This window comes from Equus asinus, chromosome 20 (genome assembly GCF_041296235.1).
Source record: "Equus asinus isolate D_3611 breed Donkey chromosome 20, EquAss-T2T_v2, whole genome shotgun sequence".
Lineage (NCBI taxonomy): Eukaryota > Metazoa > Chordata > Mammalia > Perissodactyla > Equidae > Equus > Equus asinus.
In genome coordinates this window covers 81,552,070-81,571,500 of record NC_091809.1, presented here as the reverse complement: position 1 = coordinate 81,571,500, position 19,431 = coordinate 81,552,070, and the positions used below count along the sequence as shown (strand labels likewise).

General features: G+C 36.2%; 1 protein-coding gene across 39 annotated transcripts in view; it reads left to right on the top strand.

Annotated features, from left to right (window-relative positions):
- The window catches only part of EMSY (EMSY transcriptional repressor, BRCA2 interacting), a 97,206-nt gene that overhangs the window by 39,250 nt on the left and 38,525 nt on the right, over positions 1-19,431 (top strand). For 35 of the 39 annotated variants that reach the window (XM_070490651.1, XM_070490643.1, XM_070490638.1 and 32 more), the window contains one exon: positions 6,039-6,293. The exons of the other annotated variants lie outside the window; for them this stretch is intronic. In XM_070490651.1, the coding sequence (XP_070346752.1) occupies positions 6,039-6,293 (255 nt within the window). The remainder of the gene's footprint in view (positions 1-6,038; positions 6,294-19,431) is intronic. 39 annotated transcript variants of the gene reach the window in all.

Here is a 19,431-nt window from a genome sequence, read left to right as displayed (position 1 = left end):
GTTGTTAATTATTTCTAATAGTTTTCTGATGGATTCTTTAGGGTTTTCTATATATAAGATCATGTCTGCAAACAGTGAGAGTTTCACTTCTTCACTCCCTTTTTGGATTCCTTTTATTCATTTCTCTTGCCTAATTGCTCTGGCCAAAACCTCCAGTACTATGTTGAATAAGAGTGGTGATAGTGGGCGTCCATGTCTTGTTCCTGTTCTCAGGGATAGCATTCAGTTTTTCCCCATTGAGTATGGTGTTGGCTGTGGATTTGTCTCATATAGCCTTTATTATGTTGAGGTAATTTCCTTCTATCCCCATTTTGTTAAGAGTTTTTATCATAAATGGCTGTTGGATCTTGTCAAATGCTTTCTCTGCATCTATTGAGGTGATCATGTGGTTTTTATTCCTCATTTTGTTAATGTGGTGTATCACGTTGATTTATTTGCAGATGTTGAACCATCCCTGTGTCCCTGGTATAAATCCCACTTGATCATGATGTGTGATCTTTGTGAGGTGTTCCTGTATTTGGGTTGCCAATATTTTGTTGAGGATTTTTGCATCTGTGTTCATCAGTGATATTGGTCTGTAGTTTTCCTTTTTTGTGTTGTCCTTGTCAGGCTTTGGTATCAGAATGATGTTGGCCTCATATGTGTTAGGAAGCGTTCCATCTTCTCTAATTTTTTGGAATAGCTTGAGAAGCATAGGTATTAAATCCTCCCTAAAAGTTTGGTAGAATTCCCCAGGGACAGCGTCTGGTCCTGGACTTTTATTTTTTGTGATGCTTTTAATGACTGTCTCAATCTCTTTACCTGTGACTGGTCTATTCAAATTCTCTATTTTTTGTTGACTCAGCTTTGGGAGCTTGTTAAGAGTCTAAGAATTTATCCATTTCCTCTAGATTGTCCATTTTGTTGACATATAGTTTTTCGTAGTATTCTCTCATAATCTATTGTATTTCTGTGGTATCCATTGTTATTTTTCCTCTTTCATTTCTAATTTTATTTATCTGAGCCCCCTCTCTTTTTTTCTTTGTGAGTCTGGCTAGGGGTTTGTCAGTTTTGTTTACCTTCTCAAAGAACCAGCTCTTTGTTTCATTGATCCTTTCTACTGCCTTTTTTGTTTCAATAGCATTTATTTCTGCTCTGATTTTTATTATTTCTCTCCTTCTGCTGATTTTGGGCTTTGTTTGTTCTTTTTGTAATTCACTTAGGTGTAGTTTGAGATTACTTTTTTGGGATTTTTCTTATTTGTTAAGGGGAGCCTGTATTGCGATGACTTTTCCTCTTGATACAGCTTTTGGTGCATCCCATATGAGTTGGCATGGTATATTTTCATTTTAATTTGTCTCCAGATGTTTTTTGATTTCTCCTTTCATTTCTTTAATGATCCATTGTTTGTTCACTAGCATATTGTTTAGTCTCCACATCTTTGTCCCTTTGTCAGCTTTTTTCTTGTAATTAATTTCTAGCTTCATAGCATTGTGATCAGAAAAGATGCTTGTTATTATTTCAGTCTTTTTAAATTTATTGAGGCTTGCCCTGTTTTGCAACATATGGTCTATCCTTGAGAATGTTCTGTGAGCACTTTAGCAGAATGTGTATTCTGCTCTTTCTGGATGGAGTGTTCTGTATATGTCTAAGTCCAACTGGTCTAGGTTTTCATTTAATTCCACTGTTTCCTTGTTGACTTTCTTTCTGGAGGATCTATCCATTGATGTGAGTGGAGTGTATATGTCTAAATCCAACTGGTCTAGGTTTTCATTTAATTCCACTGTTTCCTTGTTGACTTTCTGTCTGGAGGATCTATCCATTGACGTGAGTGGAGTGTTGAGGTCCCCTACCCCTACTATTATTGTCTTGTTATTAATAGCTTTTTTTAGGTTTGTTAATAGTTGCTTTATGTACTTTGGTGCTCCTGTGTTGGTGCATAGATATTTATAAGTGTTATTTCTTCCTGATGGAATGCCCCTTTGATCATTATATATTGCCCCTCTTTGTCTCTTTTTGCCTGTCTTATCTTGAAGTCCACTTTGTCTGGTATAAGTATTGTGATACCTGCTTTCTTTGTTCGCCATTAGCTTTGAGTATCATCTTCCATCCCTTCACTCTGAGCCTGTGTTCGTCATTGGAGCCAAGATGTGTTTCCTGGAGGCAACATATTCTTTGGTGTTGTTCTTTAAGCCATCTTGCCGCTCTGTGTCTTTTTATTGGAGAATTCAGTCCATTTATGTTGAGGGTGATTATCGATACATGAGGGCTTAATGCTGCCATTTTATCATTTGTTTTCTGATTCTCCTGTATTTCTTTTGTTTCTCGTCCTGTGTATTTTGGTCTGCCAGTCAAGTTATGTAGTTTTTTATGTTGTATTTCTTTGTTTTCTCCTTATGTATTATTTGCGTCTCTGTTCTGCTTTTTTATTTAGTGGTTACCATGAGGTTTGTATTCAAAATCTCGTGGATAAGATAGTCTCTTTTCTGATGGCCTCTTATTTCCTTAGAGTAAACCAATTCAGTCCCTTTCCTCTTCGCCTCCTAAGTTGTTTTTCTCACATATTATTCCATCTTGTGTTATGTCTTTCCAGTTAAAATGACAAGATTATCTTTGTTTTTGGTGTTTTCCGTCTCTTTGTCTTTAATGCTATACTTGAATATTTGCTGTTCTGCTCTGATTCTGTCTACCTATTTATCTCTTTATTCTGTGCTTTGTATCCCCTTTCTCTCCCCCACCCCTTTTTTTGGTCAGGTATGAGGACCTTCTTGAGGATTTCTTGTAGTGGGGGGGGGGGGGTCTCATGGCTATGAACTCCCTTAGTTTATATTTGTCTGGGAAAGTTTTTATTTTTCCATCATATCTGAAGGATATTTTCACTGGATAGAGTATTCTTGGCTGAAAGTTTTGTCCTTCAAAGATTTGAGTATGTCATTCCAGTCTCTCCTAGCCTGCAAGGTTTCTGCAGAGAAATCCGCTGAAAGCCTGATAGGGATTGTTTGTATGTTATTTTCTTCTGCTTTGCTGCCCTTAGTATTCTTTCTTTATCATTCAGTTTTGCCAGTTTTGCTACTATATGCCTTGCAGTAGGTCTTTTGTTACATTAACATATTTAGGAGATCTGTTAGCCACTTCCACATGGATTTCCAGCTCCTTCCCTAGGTTTGGGAAATTCTCTGCTATTATTTTTTTGAACAGGCCTTCTGCTTCATTCTCCTCCTCTTCTCTTTCTGGAATACCTATAATTCTTATGTTGCATTTCCTAATTGAGTGGGATATTTCTCGGAGACTTTCTTCACTTCTTTTTAGTCTTAGTTCTGTCTCCTCCTCTATCTGCAGCATTTCAACGTGTCTAGCTTTGATTATGCTGATACGCTCCTCTGTGGTGTCTGCTCAAGTATTCAGGGAATCCATATTTTGTTTTATTTCTTCCATTGTGTCTTTCATCTCTCATATTTCTGATTGATTCTTCTTTATAGTTTAAATCTCTTTTGTGAAGTAGCTCCTGAACTCATTGAATGGTTTCTCTACATTCTCTTTTAACTCGTTGAATTTTTTTATTATAGCTATTTTGATTTCATTGTCATTTAGATTACATATTTCTGTGTCCTCAGAACTGATGTGTGGATACTTGTCATTTTCTCTCTGGTCTGGAGATTTAATATAATGTTTGATATTGCTAGAGGGTGTGGCTCTGTTTTTACCATCCTGGTATTATTTGGTTGCAGTTACCGCCTATCACCACTGGGTGGGGGGGCAAGAGGCATGTATTCTGAACCTCTGCCTTCCACTGAAATCCCAGGCGCTGGAGCCGGTGCTCGGTGAGTGGGGGGAGGGGCGTCTGCTCTCACTATCTGCTTTCCTGGTGTGTTGGATGCATAAGGTCACCCCCTGCGAAAGCTTTCACCCCGATAGCGAGCTTCCCTCTAGGCTGCAAGGGCCCACTGGGGATCCTTGAGCTCCCACAAATGAACATCCCCTCACCCGTTCCTTCCCTCTCAGAGGCCTCCTGGAGTCCCAGATTGCAGTCTTTATGGGAAGGAGCAAAGTTTTCTCTTATCCCATTCCACCTCCTCCGAGGGGCCTCCAACATCTCCACCCTCTGTTGTATTGCTGCGTGGGTCTCTCCGACGTTTTTTGTGTTGTGTTGGACGTCCTCTGTTGGCGTATGGATGCCCTTTTCATTGTATGTTGGAGGGGAGAGATTACTGGGGAAGCTCACTCTGCCATGATGCTGACATTAGCTCCCTGAAGACATGATCTGAACACAATTCTCTGACTCTAAAGTCACCCTGACTGCTTTTACATCAGATAGTTTTCCTAATCAAAAGTATATGGAGAACATAGTTTAGTTAGGGAGTTACCCATGTACAAAATTTCCTCAGTTAATACTGGAGTTTATTATGGACGCAGAATAAAGGTTAAAGCTTTTAAATAGTTTAAAAATAACATCTTTCACTTGCATAACACTTTATACTCATTAAGTCATAAAATGTTGATGCCTAAAGCAGCTCCAGAGATAATCTAGTTCAATATGGCTAAGCAATAGAGCACACACATGTCTCCAAAATACTAGTATTCATGGAGGAATGGTAGGGGGATGTGTAAGTAATGTGAGTAAGCCCTCCAGGTGATTCTGACTACTCCTTTTGTCTCCTCTCAAAGTAGTCTTCAATCTGCGATTTTACCTGATCCACACAGCAACCCTTAGAGACTTTTAGGGCAATGAAAATTCAAGAAATGGGGAAGCTGAGGCCCAGAGAGTCAGAGTGACTTCTCAAGGTTTCTTCTCCAACTTTATCATTCTCCAGACACATTTTACATAGCAGTGTGATATATTTTGAATTTTTCTGTAATGCAATGTAGTGGTGGGCCTATGGTGGAGGAAGGTGTATAGCCTAATAAGTTGATAACTAGGCTGTTTATTTATCAGTTTCTTTTCATTGTTTTAGCAGTGCTGAAAAAGTTGATATGGCCAGTTATATTCCTGGTTCTTTCTGTTAGGAATATTAGTTCATTTACAGGTAATAGTCCTGTTGAGTTGTTGATGAATTGTAAGAAGATTACTGATGAAAAATCTGGCAGATGGAAGAATTTCTCTCAAACTCTACATCTTTAGTGGAGGTTATTAGTACTTCTTATCTATGCATGCTAATATTAGCATTGCACTGGAAAGAAATGTCTTAAAACCTTAAATCATGAAGATTTTTTCCTGTGAGTATATTGAGTGTGCCCCTTTGTTAACGTTCCACATGCTAATTTAATGATCCAGGTAGAATTCTCAAGAAATGCCCTTAAGTTATAGATTATTGGAAATGAGCTATGGAAAAGCTATTTTGCCATGCTAAATAGTAGTTCAAAAGGTGAATGTTTCATTGGGAATTATTTTATGTAATGCTGTGTTAAAATTGGCTCATTAGAACTTGAAAAGTAATATTTGAAAAAATGTACTACAAATGAGATTCAAAATTTAGGTTGCTTTGTTCTTATATTATTCACATTGAGAACCTATATTTTCTAACAGAAAATCTGTTGAGAGACATGTATGAGAACATCCTGCCTGATACTTTTTCATTCTAACTTTTTTTTTCTGAGGAAGGTTGGCCCCGAGTTAACATCCACTGCCAATCCTCCTCGTTTTGCTGAGGAACATTGGCCCTGAGCTAACAACCGTGCCCATCTTCCTGTACTTTGTATGTGGGACACCTGCCACAGCGTGGCTGGACAAGCAGTGCGTAGGGCTGTGCCCAGGATCTGAAGTGGAGCGCACAAAGTTAACTGTTGTACCACCAGCCTGGCCCCTCATTCTAATTCTTCACCAAGGGAAAATCAGTTAGTTTTTTTGGGTGTGAGAGCAACGATGCCTCCCTTGCAAAGTTTGAAAACTAGATATCAAATATGTAAAATAGCACCCATTGTATCTGATACTTACTAGGTGCTTAATAAATCATAGTTTTTATTGATTTACCTAGTCTTTACACTGATATCTACTACAATAACCAGTAGTAACTTTAATTATGCTTTACTATTAAATTTTCTTTTTCCTAACTCTTTCACAGGTGTATCTACATCAGCAATCAAAATGGCATCAACTAGACTTCCTTCCCCCAAAAGCTTAGTGGGTGCCCCAACTCAGATTCTTGCACAGTTTCCTAAACAGCATCAGCAGTCTCCTAAGCAGCAGTTACATCCAGTGCAGCAACAGACACAGCAACAGGTGGCTCAGCCTTCTCCAGTATCTCATCAGCAACAGCCTCAGCAGTCTCCTTTGCCACCTGGTATCAAGCCTACCATTCAAATCAAACAGGAGTCAGGTAACTGGAAAATGTTTATAAGAAATGGGAATTCTTCCCCAATCACCAGTTCTCTGAAGACTGCTAATATAGATGGATTTACTTCTATATACAATTTCCTCAAGCACCAGTGTTTAAATTCGAAAATATATTCTGCACCCTCCTGTTGGAAATACTTATATAAAGAGAATAGAGCTTGGGAATAGAAAAAGGGAGAAAAAGCAGCTTGCACAACAGGAAGTTTTTTCGGTGAACTCTCAGAAGAGAAAGGAAACTGATAAATACAAACTTAGATTTTGGAACTATATCCTGAGGCCCATTGGTGTTATGGGAAGTGGGCAGTGGAAAAATTAGTCTGAGGAGTCTTGTGTTAGAGGGCTGTATTATGAATTTAGCATAAAATTTGTTATGGAGAGAGATGCTAAGATTATAGAACATTGTGTACAATGAAGAAGTTTGTGGTTTATAAGAATAAGAATTTAGCAGTTATTGAAAGCATTTCTATCATAGAAGTAGGAGTCAATTATTCTAAGTTATTGAATCATAAAAGTATTGAATAGAAAGGTAGGTAGGATGGAAGTTCAGACACAGGGAAATTTAAAAGATACTTAATATCTTTAAGAAAAGAAAATGGATTTTTTTCCCTTCGATGAATCTGAACTTTAACGGTAGAACAGGAATTTAGAAGATACTGACATTTTCAGTTTTGCCTTATTTTGTTTCTGATAAGAACATTTTATTATTTTTTTTGAGAGATAATTGACGTATAACATTGTATGAGTTTTAGGTACACAACATAATGGTTTGATATATGTATATATTGCAAAATGATCACAGTAAGTCTAGTTAACAGCCATCACGACACAGTTGCAAATTTTTTTCTTGTGATGAGAACTTTTAATATTCACTCTCTTAGCAACTTTCAAATATACAATACAGTATTGTTAGTATATTTGAATAAATATATGTTGTTAATACAGTCACCATGCTGTATGTTACATCCCCAGGGCTTATTTACCTTATAACTGGAAGTTTGTACCTTTTGACCACCTTCACTCATTTCAGCCAGCCCCTCACTCCCTTCCTCTGGCACCCACCAGTTTGTTCTCTGTATCTGAGTTCAGGGTTTTTTTGATTTTTGTTTTTGTTTTGTTTTGTTAGATTCTACACATAAGTGAGATCATACAGTATTTGTCTTTCTCTGTCTGACTTATTTCATTTAGCATAATGCCCTCACAGTCTGTCCATGTCGTTGCAAGTGACAGGATTTCCTTCTTTTTTATGGCTGAATAATGTTCCATTGTATGTATATACACCACATCATCTTTATCCATTTATCCATTGATGGACATTTGGGTTGTTTCCATGTCTTGGCTGTTGCAAATAGTGCTGCAGTGAACGTAGGGTGCAGATATCTTTTGGAGAGAGTGTTTTTGTTTCCTTTGGATAAATACCCTGAAGTAGAATTGCTGGATCAGATGGTAGTTCCAGTGTTAATTTTTTGAGGAGCCTGCATACAGTTTTCCATAGTGGCTGCACCAATTTACATTCCCACCAACAGTGCACCTAGGTTCTCTTTTCTCCACATCCTTGCCAACACTTATTTCTTGTGTTTTTGATAATAGCCTTTCTGACAGGTGTGAGGTGATATCTCATTGTGCTTTTGATTTGCCTTTTCCTGATGATTAGTGGGATTAGTAATGTTGAGCACCTTTTCATGTACCTGTTGGCCATCTGTATGTCTTTGCAAAAGTGGCTATTCAGATCTCCTGCCTATTTTTTAATTTGTTTGGTTTTTTCTATTGAGTTGTGTGGGTTTTTTGTATATTTTGGATATTAACCCCTTATCAGATAATTTGCAAATATTTTCTCTCATTCTGTCGATTGCCTTTTTATATTGATAGTTTCCTTTGCTAAGCAGAAGCTTTTTAGTTTGATATCGTCCCACTTGTTTATAATTGTTTTTGTTGCCTTTGCTTTTAGTGTCAAATACAAAAAATCATTGCCAAGACCTATGTCAAGGAGCTTGCCCTGTACGTTTTCTTCTGAGAGTTTTATGATCTCAGGTCTTATGTTCAAGTTTTTAATCCATTTTGAGTTAATTTTTGTGTATGGTATAAGATAGTGGTTTAGTTTAATTCTTTTGCTTGTCGCTGTCCAGTTTTCTGAACACCATTTATTGAAGAGACTGTCCTTTTCCCATTGTATATTCTTGATTCCTTTGACATAAGTTAATTGACCATATTCATGACTTTATTTCTGGGCTCTCTGTTCTGTTATCTTGATCTAAGTGTCTGTTTTTGTGCCCAAACCATACTGTTTGATTACTATAGCTTTGTAACATAGTTTGAAATCAGGAAGTGTGATGCCTCCAGCTTTGTTCTTCTTTCTCCAGATTGCTTTGGCTATTTGGGGGTCTTCTGTGGTTCCATACAAATTTTAGGATTGTTTATTCTATTTTTGTGAAAAATACTATTGGAATTTTGATACGGATTGCACTGAATCTGTAGGTTGCTTTGGATAGTATGGACATTTTAACTATCTTAATTCTTCCAGTCCATGAGCATGGAGTATCTTTCCATTTCTTTGTATCTTCTTCACTTTCTTTCATGAGTGTCTTACAGTTTTCAGCATACAGGTCTTTAGCTCCATGGTTAAGTTTATTCCTAGGTATTTTATTTTCTTTATGCAATTGTAAATGAGATTGTTCTCTTAATTTCTCTTTCCGATAGTTTGTTATTAGTGTATAGAAATGCAACTGATTTGTGTATACTGGCTTTGTATCCTACAACTTTAACAGTTTTTTGGTGGAATCTTTAGAGTTTTCTATATATAATATCATGCAATCTGCAAGTAGAGACAGTTTTACTTCTTACTTTCTGATTTGGATTCCTTTGTTTCTTTTTCTTGCCTAATTACTCTTCCTAAGACTTCCAGTACTATTTTGAATAAAGGTGGTAAGAGTGGGCATCTTTGTCTTATTATGAAAACTGATTTTTAATTATTTCTTTGGAACAGTATGGGTTATACAAAAATCTATTATGGCTAATAAAGCCATATGATATTATATATTTATTATGTTGTTTGGATTCTGTTTTATTCCATCTAAAAATGCTTATAAAAACTTTTCTAGATTTACTCAAAACCTCAGTCCTCTAACCCTATTTTTCCTGTAAGTCTTAAGTTCCTCAATTGTAGAGTCTCACACCATCACTGCTTTCAGAAATCTAACCAACATAGTTAGGGGAGGAATTTGTTATTTAAAAAATCCTAATAATAGGGCTAGTTGTTCACTAACAGATTTTGATGAAGTCCAGTTTATCAGCTTTTCTTTTTATAGATTATGCTTTGGGTATCAAGTCAAAGAACTTTGCCTTGCTGTAGGTCCTCATGTTTTCCTTCTACTGTTTCTTTTTTCCTAAAAGTTTTAGAGTTTTATTTTTTACATATAAGTCCATGATCTGTTTTTTGCCTGTGGGTTCCTAATTGCTTTAGCACCATTTGTTGAAAAGGTTATCAAACTCCATTGAATTGCTTTGGCATCTTTGTTAGGAAATCAGTTTAGCATGTTTTTGTGGGTCTTATTTCTAGGTTCTCCATTTGTTCCATTGATCTATGTGTCTGTCTCTGTCAATACCACACTGTCTTGATGACTGTAGCTGTATAGTAAGATCTAACATTGGATAGAGTGATTCCTTCCACTTCATTCTTCTATTCCAAAATTATTTTAGCTGTTCTAGTTCTGTTGCCTTTCCATGTAAATTTAAGATTAAGCCTGTCTATATGTACTAAAACCATACTGGGATTTTCCTAGGAATTGCATTAAAACTATAGATTAGTTTGAGGAGAGTTAACATCTTGTTGAGTCCTCTAGTCCATGAACACAGTGTGTCTCTACATTTGTTTAGGTCTTCTTTGACTTCTTTCATCATTGTTTTACAGTTTTGAGGATACAAATCTTGCACACGTTTTGTTAGATTTACATCTAAGTATTTCATTTTCTTGGAGTGATTTTAAATGTAATTATGATTTTAATTTCAACTTTCACGTTTGTTGTTGATATACAGAAATGTGGTTGATCTTGTAGCCTTTGACCTTGATGAGCTAACTTATTAATAAGTTCCAGGAATATTTTCATAGATTCCTTGGGATTTTCAGTGTATGCAATTGTGTCATCTATAAATAGGAACAGTTTTATTTCTTCTTTTTCTAATCTTTATGCCTTTTATTTTTTTCTTATGTTTTTAAATTGGCTAGAACTTCCAGTACTGTGTTGAATAAGAGTGAAGAGAGCAGACGTCCTTGCCTTGTTCTCAGTCTTAAGGAGCAAATATTCAATGTTTCATCATTAAGTATGATGTCAGCTGTTGGATTTTTGTAGATGCTTTTTTATAAAGTTAAGGAAGTTCCCCTCCATTCCTAGTTTCCTCAGAGTTTTTATCATGAATGGGTGTTGGATTTTGGCAAGCTGTTTTTTGTGTGTCAATTGATATGATCATGCTTTTCTTTTTAGTCTCTTGATATGCTGGATTATGTTGATTTTCTGCTGAACTAGCCTTGTTCATCTGAAATAAAATCCCACTTGGTCATGGTGTATAATTCTTTTTATACGTTTCTGGATTTGATTTGTTAACATTTTGTTGAGAATTTTTGTGTCTGTTTTCATGAGAGATATCAGTCTATAGTTTTCTTTTTTCTGTCCTATCTTTGTCTGATTTTGGTATCAGGGTACTGCTGGCTTCATAAAATGATTTTGGAAGTATTTCTTCCTTTTCTGTTTCCTGGAAGAGATTGTGTAAAATTGGTGTTAATTCTTTAAATGCTTGGTAGAATTCTCCAGTGAAGTCATATGGGCCTGGAGATTTATTTTATAGGGAACTTTTAAATTATGAATTTAGTTTCTTTAATGGTTATACGACTGTTCAGAGTATCTGTTTTATCTTTCTTGAATTTTGGTAATTTGTGGTTTTCAGGGAATTAGTTCAATTCTTCAAAGTTGTTGAATTTATGTGTGTAAAGTTGTTAGTTGTAATCTCTTATTATCCTTTTAATGACTGCAACATCTTTATTAATGTCCCCTGTTTCATTCCTGATATTGATGATTTGTCTCTTTTCTCTCTCTTTCTTTATCAGACTTGCTAGAGGTTTATCAATTTTATTGAGATTTTTAAGAACTATGCTTTTGTTTCATGGATCTTCTTAATCATTTTTCTGTTTTCACTTTTATTGTCTTTATTATTTCCTTCCTTCAGCTTGCTTTGGGTTTACTTTGCTCTTCTAGTAAAATAGAGCAAATTGAGTTAGAAATTGAGTTAAAACATTTCCTCTTTTCTAAACATTTAGCATGTATATTTACATCCACATAAATAAATATGTCATAAATTCCTCTCAGCACTGCTATAGGTGCATCCTGCTTATTTTGATGTGTTATGTTTTCATTTTCATTCAAGTTTGTGTGCTTTTAAATTTCCTTTGAGACCACCGCTTTGACCCATGAATTACTTACAAGTGTGTTGCTGAACTTCAAGTGTTTGGAGATTTTTTCTGTGGTATTTCTGCTATTGATTTCTAGTTTGATTCCATTTGGTTGGAGAATGTGCTCTGTGTCATTTCAGTTACTTTAAATTTGTTGAGGTTCATTTTTTGGCTCAGAATATTTTCTACTTGGGTGAATGTTCCATGGCATTTGAAAAAATACCTGTTCTGCTGTTGTTGAGTGAAGTGTTTTATACACACACACACGCATAATTAGATCATATTAGTTGACTGTGTTGTTCAGTTCTCCAATATCCTTGTTGAATTTTCTATCTTGTAGTTCTGTCACTTGGTTAGAGTGTGATGTTGAAATTCTCAGCTATGATTGTTGGACTTTAATACCCCAAAATAGCTCTCAGTTTTTGCTTCATGTATTTTGAGGCATCTTTGTTTGGTGCATACCTATTTAGAAACATTGCGTCTTCCTGGTGGATTGGTCCTTTCTCTCATTATGTAGTGTCCCTATTTTTCTCTAATAATTTTCTTTGCTCTAAAGTCTACTAATGTTATTTATATAGCCACTCCTGTTTTCTTTTGATTACTATTTGTATAGTATATTTTTTCCCATCCTTTTACTTTCATTCTACCTATGTTTTTATATTTGGAGTGAGTTTTTAGACAGCATATAGTGTGGTTACATTTTTTAATCTACTCTGCCAATCTTTGTCTTTTAAATGATATATTTAGGTCATTTACGTTTAAGGTAATTATTGATATGGTAGAGCTTAAATGTACTGTTTTATTGCAGTCACATGCAGCTTAATGACATTGCGGATAACGACAGACCACATGTATTATGGTGGTCCTAAGATTAGTACCATATAACTTAGATGTGTAGTAGACTCTACTATCTAGGTTTGTGAAAGTATGCTGTATGATATTCACACAAGGATGAAATCACATGACGATGAATTTCTCCAAACATATCCCTGTTGTTAAGTGACTATTGACTGTATTTTTCTTTTTGCTTCTTCTGTTTCTTTTTCCTCTGTTTTGTTTCTCTTTTCTTTCCTTCTTGTGGTTTTACTGGAAAAATTTGTAGTGTTTGCTCATGGTATTGTAATATACATGTGTAACTTATCATAGTCTGGACTTTTTCACTGCATATTACTCTATACTTGATAACTTTATCTTTCTAGTAAAGAAGGGAGATTTCAATATCTCTGATGTTTGTTTGCAGAAATTGGAAGTATTATATGTTATGTTCCAATTTCTAAGGTCTGTTTTGGTGAGATTTTTATTTGTGAATCAATTGTTTTATTTTATTTTACTTTTTGAATGGAGAATAATATCTTCCTCAAAAACTGAAAAGCATAAAAAGTTATACAGTGAATAAATCGTCCTCTATCTATCCAGTTCTCCCTAACCATTAAATAAAAGTCTTAGCTTCTTATGTGTTTTTACAGTGTCTGAATATACAAGCAAATTTAAATTCGAATTTTTACTCCTCTTCTCTTTTTACACTGATGTAGAAGGTAATACTTGCACCTTGCTTTTTTCACCCTCCCTTAACAGTGTTTCTTGGAGAGCTTTCTAATGCATTCAGTACATAAAATTAATTTGTCTCTGTATTCTACAGTGGATATGCCATAATTTATGTAACTCATCCCCTGTAAGGTTGTTTCCAATCTTCGGGTATTTTTCCCAAACAAAACTGCAGTAAACAAGACTGTACATAGTCATTTTGCATGTCTGTAAGTATATCTGTAGGATAAATTCCCAGGAGTGAGATTCCCAGGAGTATGTCAAAAGATAAAAGAATTTAAAATTTTGATACATATTGCCAGATTTTCTTCTTTAGGAATTTTTAATTTATACTCCAGTCAGTAATGTACTTCTGTCCAGTTTTCTCAGAGTGTTCTGTTCCCACCAGGATATTAGCCAACAATTGGATTTTTGCCAATCTGATGTGGGGGGACCATTATCTTGGTGTTGTTTTATTTTCGTTTGTCTTACTGAGAGTGAGTTTGAGCAACTCTATGTTTCAGAGCCCTTTGTATTTCATTTTTTGTGTACTCTGTGTGTTCATTGTCCATTCTTCTATGATCTTTTTCTGATCAGTTTCTAAGAATTCTTTATGTAGCAGGATAACTAACATTTTGTGTGTTTCATGATTTGCAGAGGTTCTCCTCCCAGTTTATTGTTTTCTGTTGAGTTTATTTATGGGGACTTCTGCTGTGCAGATCTTTTTTCTTTTTATATAGTTGAATTTATCAGTGTGGTCTTTATGCTTCTAGATTCTTAGTCATAGTTCACATTTTTCTCATTTAAGTCTTTTGGAATTTATCCTAATATGAGGCATGGATAATATAATGTATTGATAGTCATAGGGAAATTGGTTTGCAGTTTTCTTTGTGTGTGCAGTCTTCATCAGGCTTTAGTTTCAATGTTATGTGTCCTTCCAAGAAAGAATTGTGAAGTTTCCTTTTTTATAATGCCCTGTAATTTTTTTAAAAAGCAGCTTTATTGAGATGTAATTCACATACCATTATGATTAACCCATTTAAAGCGTACAATTCAATGATATTTAATATATTCACAGATATGTGCAGCCATCACTACAGTTGATTTTAGAACATTTTCATCACTTCCAAAAGAAACTGTTCCCTTTAGCTATCACTTTCTACTCCTCATGACAACTCTCCAGCCCTAAGCAACCACTCATCTACGTTCTGTCTCTAGATTTCTATATTCTGGATGTTCATGTGAGTAGAATCATATGATATGCACATGAGTCTAAAATTTTTGGCTTTTTATTCAGGGTCTTTTTAACTGGCTTCTTTCACTTAACAATGTTTTCAGGTTCATCCATGTTACAGCATGTATTAGTACTTCATTCCTTTTTATGGCCAAATAATATTTCACATTTTTGTCCCTTTGTTGATGTACATTTGGATTGTTTCCACCTGTGGATATAATGAATAATTCTTGTGGAAGACATTCGTGTAAGTATTTGAGTATTCAGTTCTCTTGTGTGTATACCTAGGAGTGGAATTGCTGAGTTATATAGTAACTCTATGTTTAATTGTTTGAGAAACCGCTAGACTGTTTTCCAAAATAGCTGTACCATTTTACCTTCTCACCAGTAGTGTATGATGGTTCCAGTTTCTCTGCATCCTTTCCAACACTTGTTATTCTCTGACTTTTTGATTCTAGCCATCCTAGTTGTGTAAAGTGGCATTTCATTGTGGTTTTGACTTGCATTTCTCTGATAACTAATGATGAGCATCTTTTCATGTGCTTATTGGCCCTTTATATAGCTTCTTTGGAGCAATGCCTGTTTATATCCTTTGCCCACTTTTTAGTTGGGTTATTTGTCTTTCTGTCATTGAGTTTTAAGAGGTTTTTTATTAATATATATATTTGAGATATTAAACCCTTATCAGATATATGATTTGCAAATATTTTCTCCCATTCTGTGGGTTGTCTTTTCACTTTCTTGATGATATCCTTCAAAGCACAAAAATTTTTAATTTTGATGATGTCCAATGTATTTTTTCTTTTGTTGCTCATGCTTCTGATGTCATATTTAAGAATCTTGCCAAATCCCAGGTCATAAAGATTTATCCCTGATTTTTTCCTAAGAGTTTGATAGTTTCCCTGGGTCTTTGATCCATCTTGAGCTAATTTTGTTATGATGTGATTCAAGAATCCCACTTCATCCTTTCGCATATGGCTGTCCAGTAGTCCCAATACCATTTGTTAAAAAGACTGTCTGCCCCCAATTCAATGATCTTGGCCCCCTGGGTGGAAATCAGTTGACCGTATGTATAGGTTTATTTCTAGACTTTCAATTCTATTCCATTAATTTATGTCTATCCATGTGCCACTACCACACTGTTTTGACTACCATTGGTTTGTAGTAAGCTTTGAAATCAGAAAGTGTGAGTACTCCTTTTTTGTTCTTCTTTTTTTTAAAGATTGTTTTGGCTATACTAGGTCCCTTGCAATTCCATATGAAATTTAGAATCAGCTTGTCAATTTCTACAGAGAAGTAATCTGAGATTCTGACAGGAAATGCATTGAATCTGTAGATCAATGGAGCAGTATTACCATCTTAACAATGTTAAGTCTTCTGATCCATGAACATGGGATGTTTTGCCATTTATTTAAATCTTCTTTAATTTCTTTCAACAATGTTGTGTGATTTTCAGAGCATAAATTTTACATTTCTTTTGTTAAATTTATTCCTAAATATTTTATTCTTTTTGAAGCTTTTGTAAATGGAATTGTTAATTTGGGGGGGGGGGTTGTTTGTTGCTAATGTATAGAAATGCAACTGAATTTTGTATTGATTTTGTATCCTGCAACTTTGCTGAACTTGTTTTTTAGTTCTGATAGTTTCAAATTCCTTAGGATTTTCTATGTAAAAGATACATTATTTGCAAATAGAGATAATTTCTTCTGTTATAATCTAGATGCCTGTATTGCTTTTTCTTTGCTTATTTCCCTGACTAGAAGCTCTAGTAGGGCCAGCCTGGTAGCGCACCGGTTAAGTGTGCACATTCCACTTCAGCGCCCCGGGGTTCACCGGTTCAGACCCCGGGTGCAGACATGGCACTGCTTGGCAAGCCATGCTGTGATAGGCGCCCCACATACAAAGTGAAGGAAGACGGGCACGGATGTTAGCTCAGGGCCAGTCTTCCTCAGCAAAAGGGGGAGGATTGGCAGCAGATGTTAGCTCAGGGCTAATTTTCCTCAAAAAAAAAAAAAGCTCTAGTAAAATGTTGAATATAACTGGCAAGAGAAGACATCATTATTTTGTTATTTGTTCTTTCTGTTCATGAAACTTCCATTAATGCTTGTTTTGTAATGCGATGTGCTAGCAACAGATTCTCTCCATTTTTGTTTTTCTGGCAAAGACTTTGTTTCCCCTGTTGTTTTGAAAGATTCTTGCTTGACAGTTTTTTGGGTTTTTTTGAGCACTTTGAATAGATTATCCTACTGCCTGCTGGCCTTCATTGTTTCCACTGTGAAGTCAGTTGTTAATCTCAGTGCAGTTCCCTTGTAAGTGATGTCGCTTTTCTCTTGCTGCTTTCAAGATTTTCTCCTTGTCTTCAACTTTTAGCATTTTTAGTATGATGTGTCTGTTTGTGCATCACTGTGTTCATCCTATTTGGAGTTTGTTGAGCTTCCTGGATGTGTAAGTTATTGCTTTTCAATAAATTTGAGACATTTCAGCCGTTATTTCTTTGAATATTTCTTCTTTATTCTGTTTCTTCCTTTCGGTAGTTCCAGTACAAGTGTGTTGGTGCACTTAATGGTGTTCCACATTTCTCTGAAGCTCTGTTCATTTTTCTTCATTCTTTTTTCTCTCCATTCTTTGGCTTGCATAATCTCTATTAATCTATTTTCAAATTTGCTAATTCTTTCTTCTGCCAGTTTGAAAGCCAATCTACTTTTGAGCCCCTCTAGTGAATTTGCTGTTTCAGTTATTATACTTTTCAACTCCAGATTTTCCATTTAGTTCTTTTTTGTAATTCCTATTGCTTTATTAATATTCTCGATTTGATGCAGCTTTGTCACCATACCCTTTTACTTCTATAATCATGTTTTCCTTTAGTTCTGTAAACATATTTGTGATAGCTACCTTGAAGTTGTTTTTGTTTGTTTTTTTGCTGAGAAGGGTTAGCCCTGAGCTAACATCTGCTGCCAATCTTCTTCTTTTTTGCTTGAGGAAGATTAGCCCTGAGCCAACATCTGTGCCAGTCTCCCTCTATTTTGTATGTGGATCGCCACAACAGCGTGGCTGCCGATGAGTGGTGTAGGTCCACTCCCAGTAACCGAAACCAGAATGCCAAAGTGGAGCGCGCTGAATTTAACCACTAGGCCACTGGGGCTGGCCCAACAGATTTGATTTGAATTATCTTTAGAGGGGCCGTTTGAAGAGATAATCTGATATTTAATTCTATTTAGATTTCTTTTTCGTTAAACCTGACATCTGATTGCTCTCACAGGCAGTTTCTGTTGCCTCCTTTTTTCCCAGTGTTTGGGTCATATTTTCCTGTTTACATGCCTTCTAATGTTTTGGTTGGAAACTGCACATTTTTGGTATTTATATTGATATTTTAGATATTTGATATTAGATATTGTACTTGGGTACTGGTCTTCCCCTGGCCCCCCCTACCCCCGATTTGTTGTTGTTATTTGCTTGGTTATTTGTTTTTTAGTTACTAGATCAATTATTTTAGCAGTTAAATCTCTGATGTTGTTCCTCAGGGAGGTACAGCTCTGGGTATGCCCACAGTCATTCTGAGATGACAGTGATGTTGGTATGGCTCTCTTCCTCTTCTTCCCTGACCACACCCAGCCATTAAAACTCTAATAACTGATTTCTCTATTGTTTTCAACAATGCCCTGGAGCATAAATTGCTCTACAAACCAAATTTTGGCTTCTTTGAAGTAATAGTTTCAGAAGTCTATTTTTGATATTCGTTCTGACCACAGGAGAGTTCTTCTCAGCTTCCCTATTCCTCAGTTCTCTCCTGCAAACTATCTGGCTATATTCTAGAATGTGTCTTTGTTAAACCATGAATCGCCTTCCAGTTGCTTTTCATCACATCCTCCATTATTCTTGACAGTGCCCTTAGGCTTGAACTTCATGCTCTCTGACAAATGAAGTCAGTCGCTTTCCAAAGAGCTTAGGAGCTATCTGTTCTATGACCTGTTTCTACTCTCACGCAGCTCTGGAGCTCTCGGGCTAGGGTCAGTGGCAAGCTTCTTTCTGAATGACTCCTCAGCTCCAGGAGCTGAGCACTCAGTGAAGGTATGAGTGGGAGGATGAGCAGCCACGTGAGATCCTCCAAATTTGCTTGTCTTGGTGGTGGAGCCACTGCCTCACAAGCCAGGGCAATGTTGATCAAAACCTCAGTATTCTCAGCAGTGCCATGCCCAAGGTAGAGCCTTTGTTCCATAAATTGGGGCCTGGGCAGAAGAAGGGAGCCCCCACGTCTTGATTGCACTTTTCTGGGACTTAGCCTTAGCAAAAGGTACATAGGGGCAGGATGAGATAAGCTGAAGTCCTACTGCTCCTCAGAAGAAAGCCCTCCATCTGGGAGCTGGAGTAAGAGGAAGCCCTGTGTTCTTGATTGCAGCAGTCCGAAGAGAAGTCTTTGCCTTACTTGGGGGGAAGGAGGTATGGGTCTTAGTTTAAATACTGCAGATCTTGCCTTTTTTTTTTTTTTTTTAAGGAAGATTAGCCCTGAGCTAACATCTGTGGCCAATCTTCCTCAGCAAAGAGGAATATTGGCCCTGAGCTAATATCCCTGCCCATCTTCCTCTACTTTATATGTGGGATGCCTGCCACAGCATGGCTTGATAAGCAAACCCCAGGCCGCTGAAACAGAGCACACGAACTTAACAGCTATGTCACCAGGCTGGCCCCAGATCTTGTCTTTCTTACCAAACTTTTCTACATATTCTTGAATAGATGTTTCTTAATTTTCCTTGGGACTATTTCCAGAGTTTTTTGTTGGTTGTTCTTTTATCATTTTCACCATTCTCATTGGGTCGGTGGATTAGCAGAGCTCCTCATGCTCTCTTGTCAAAACAGGTCTCTGGATGGTTTTTGTTTGTTTTTAATTGAGATATAATTGACATATAACATTGTATTAGTTTTAGGTAT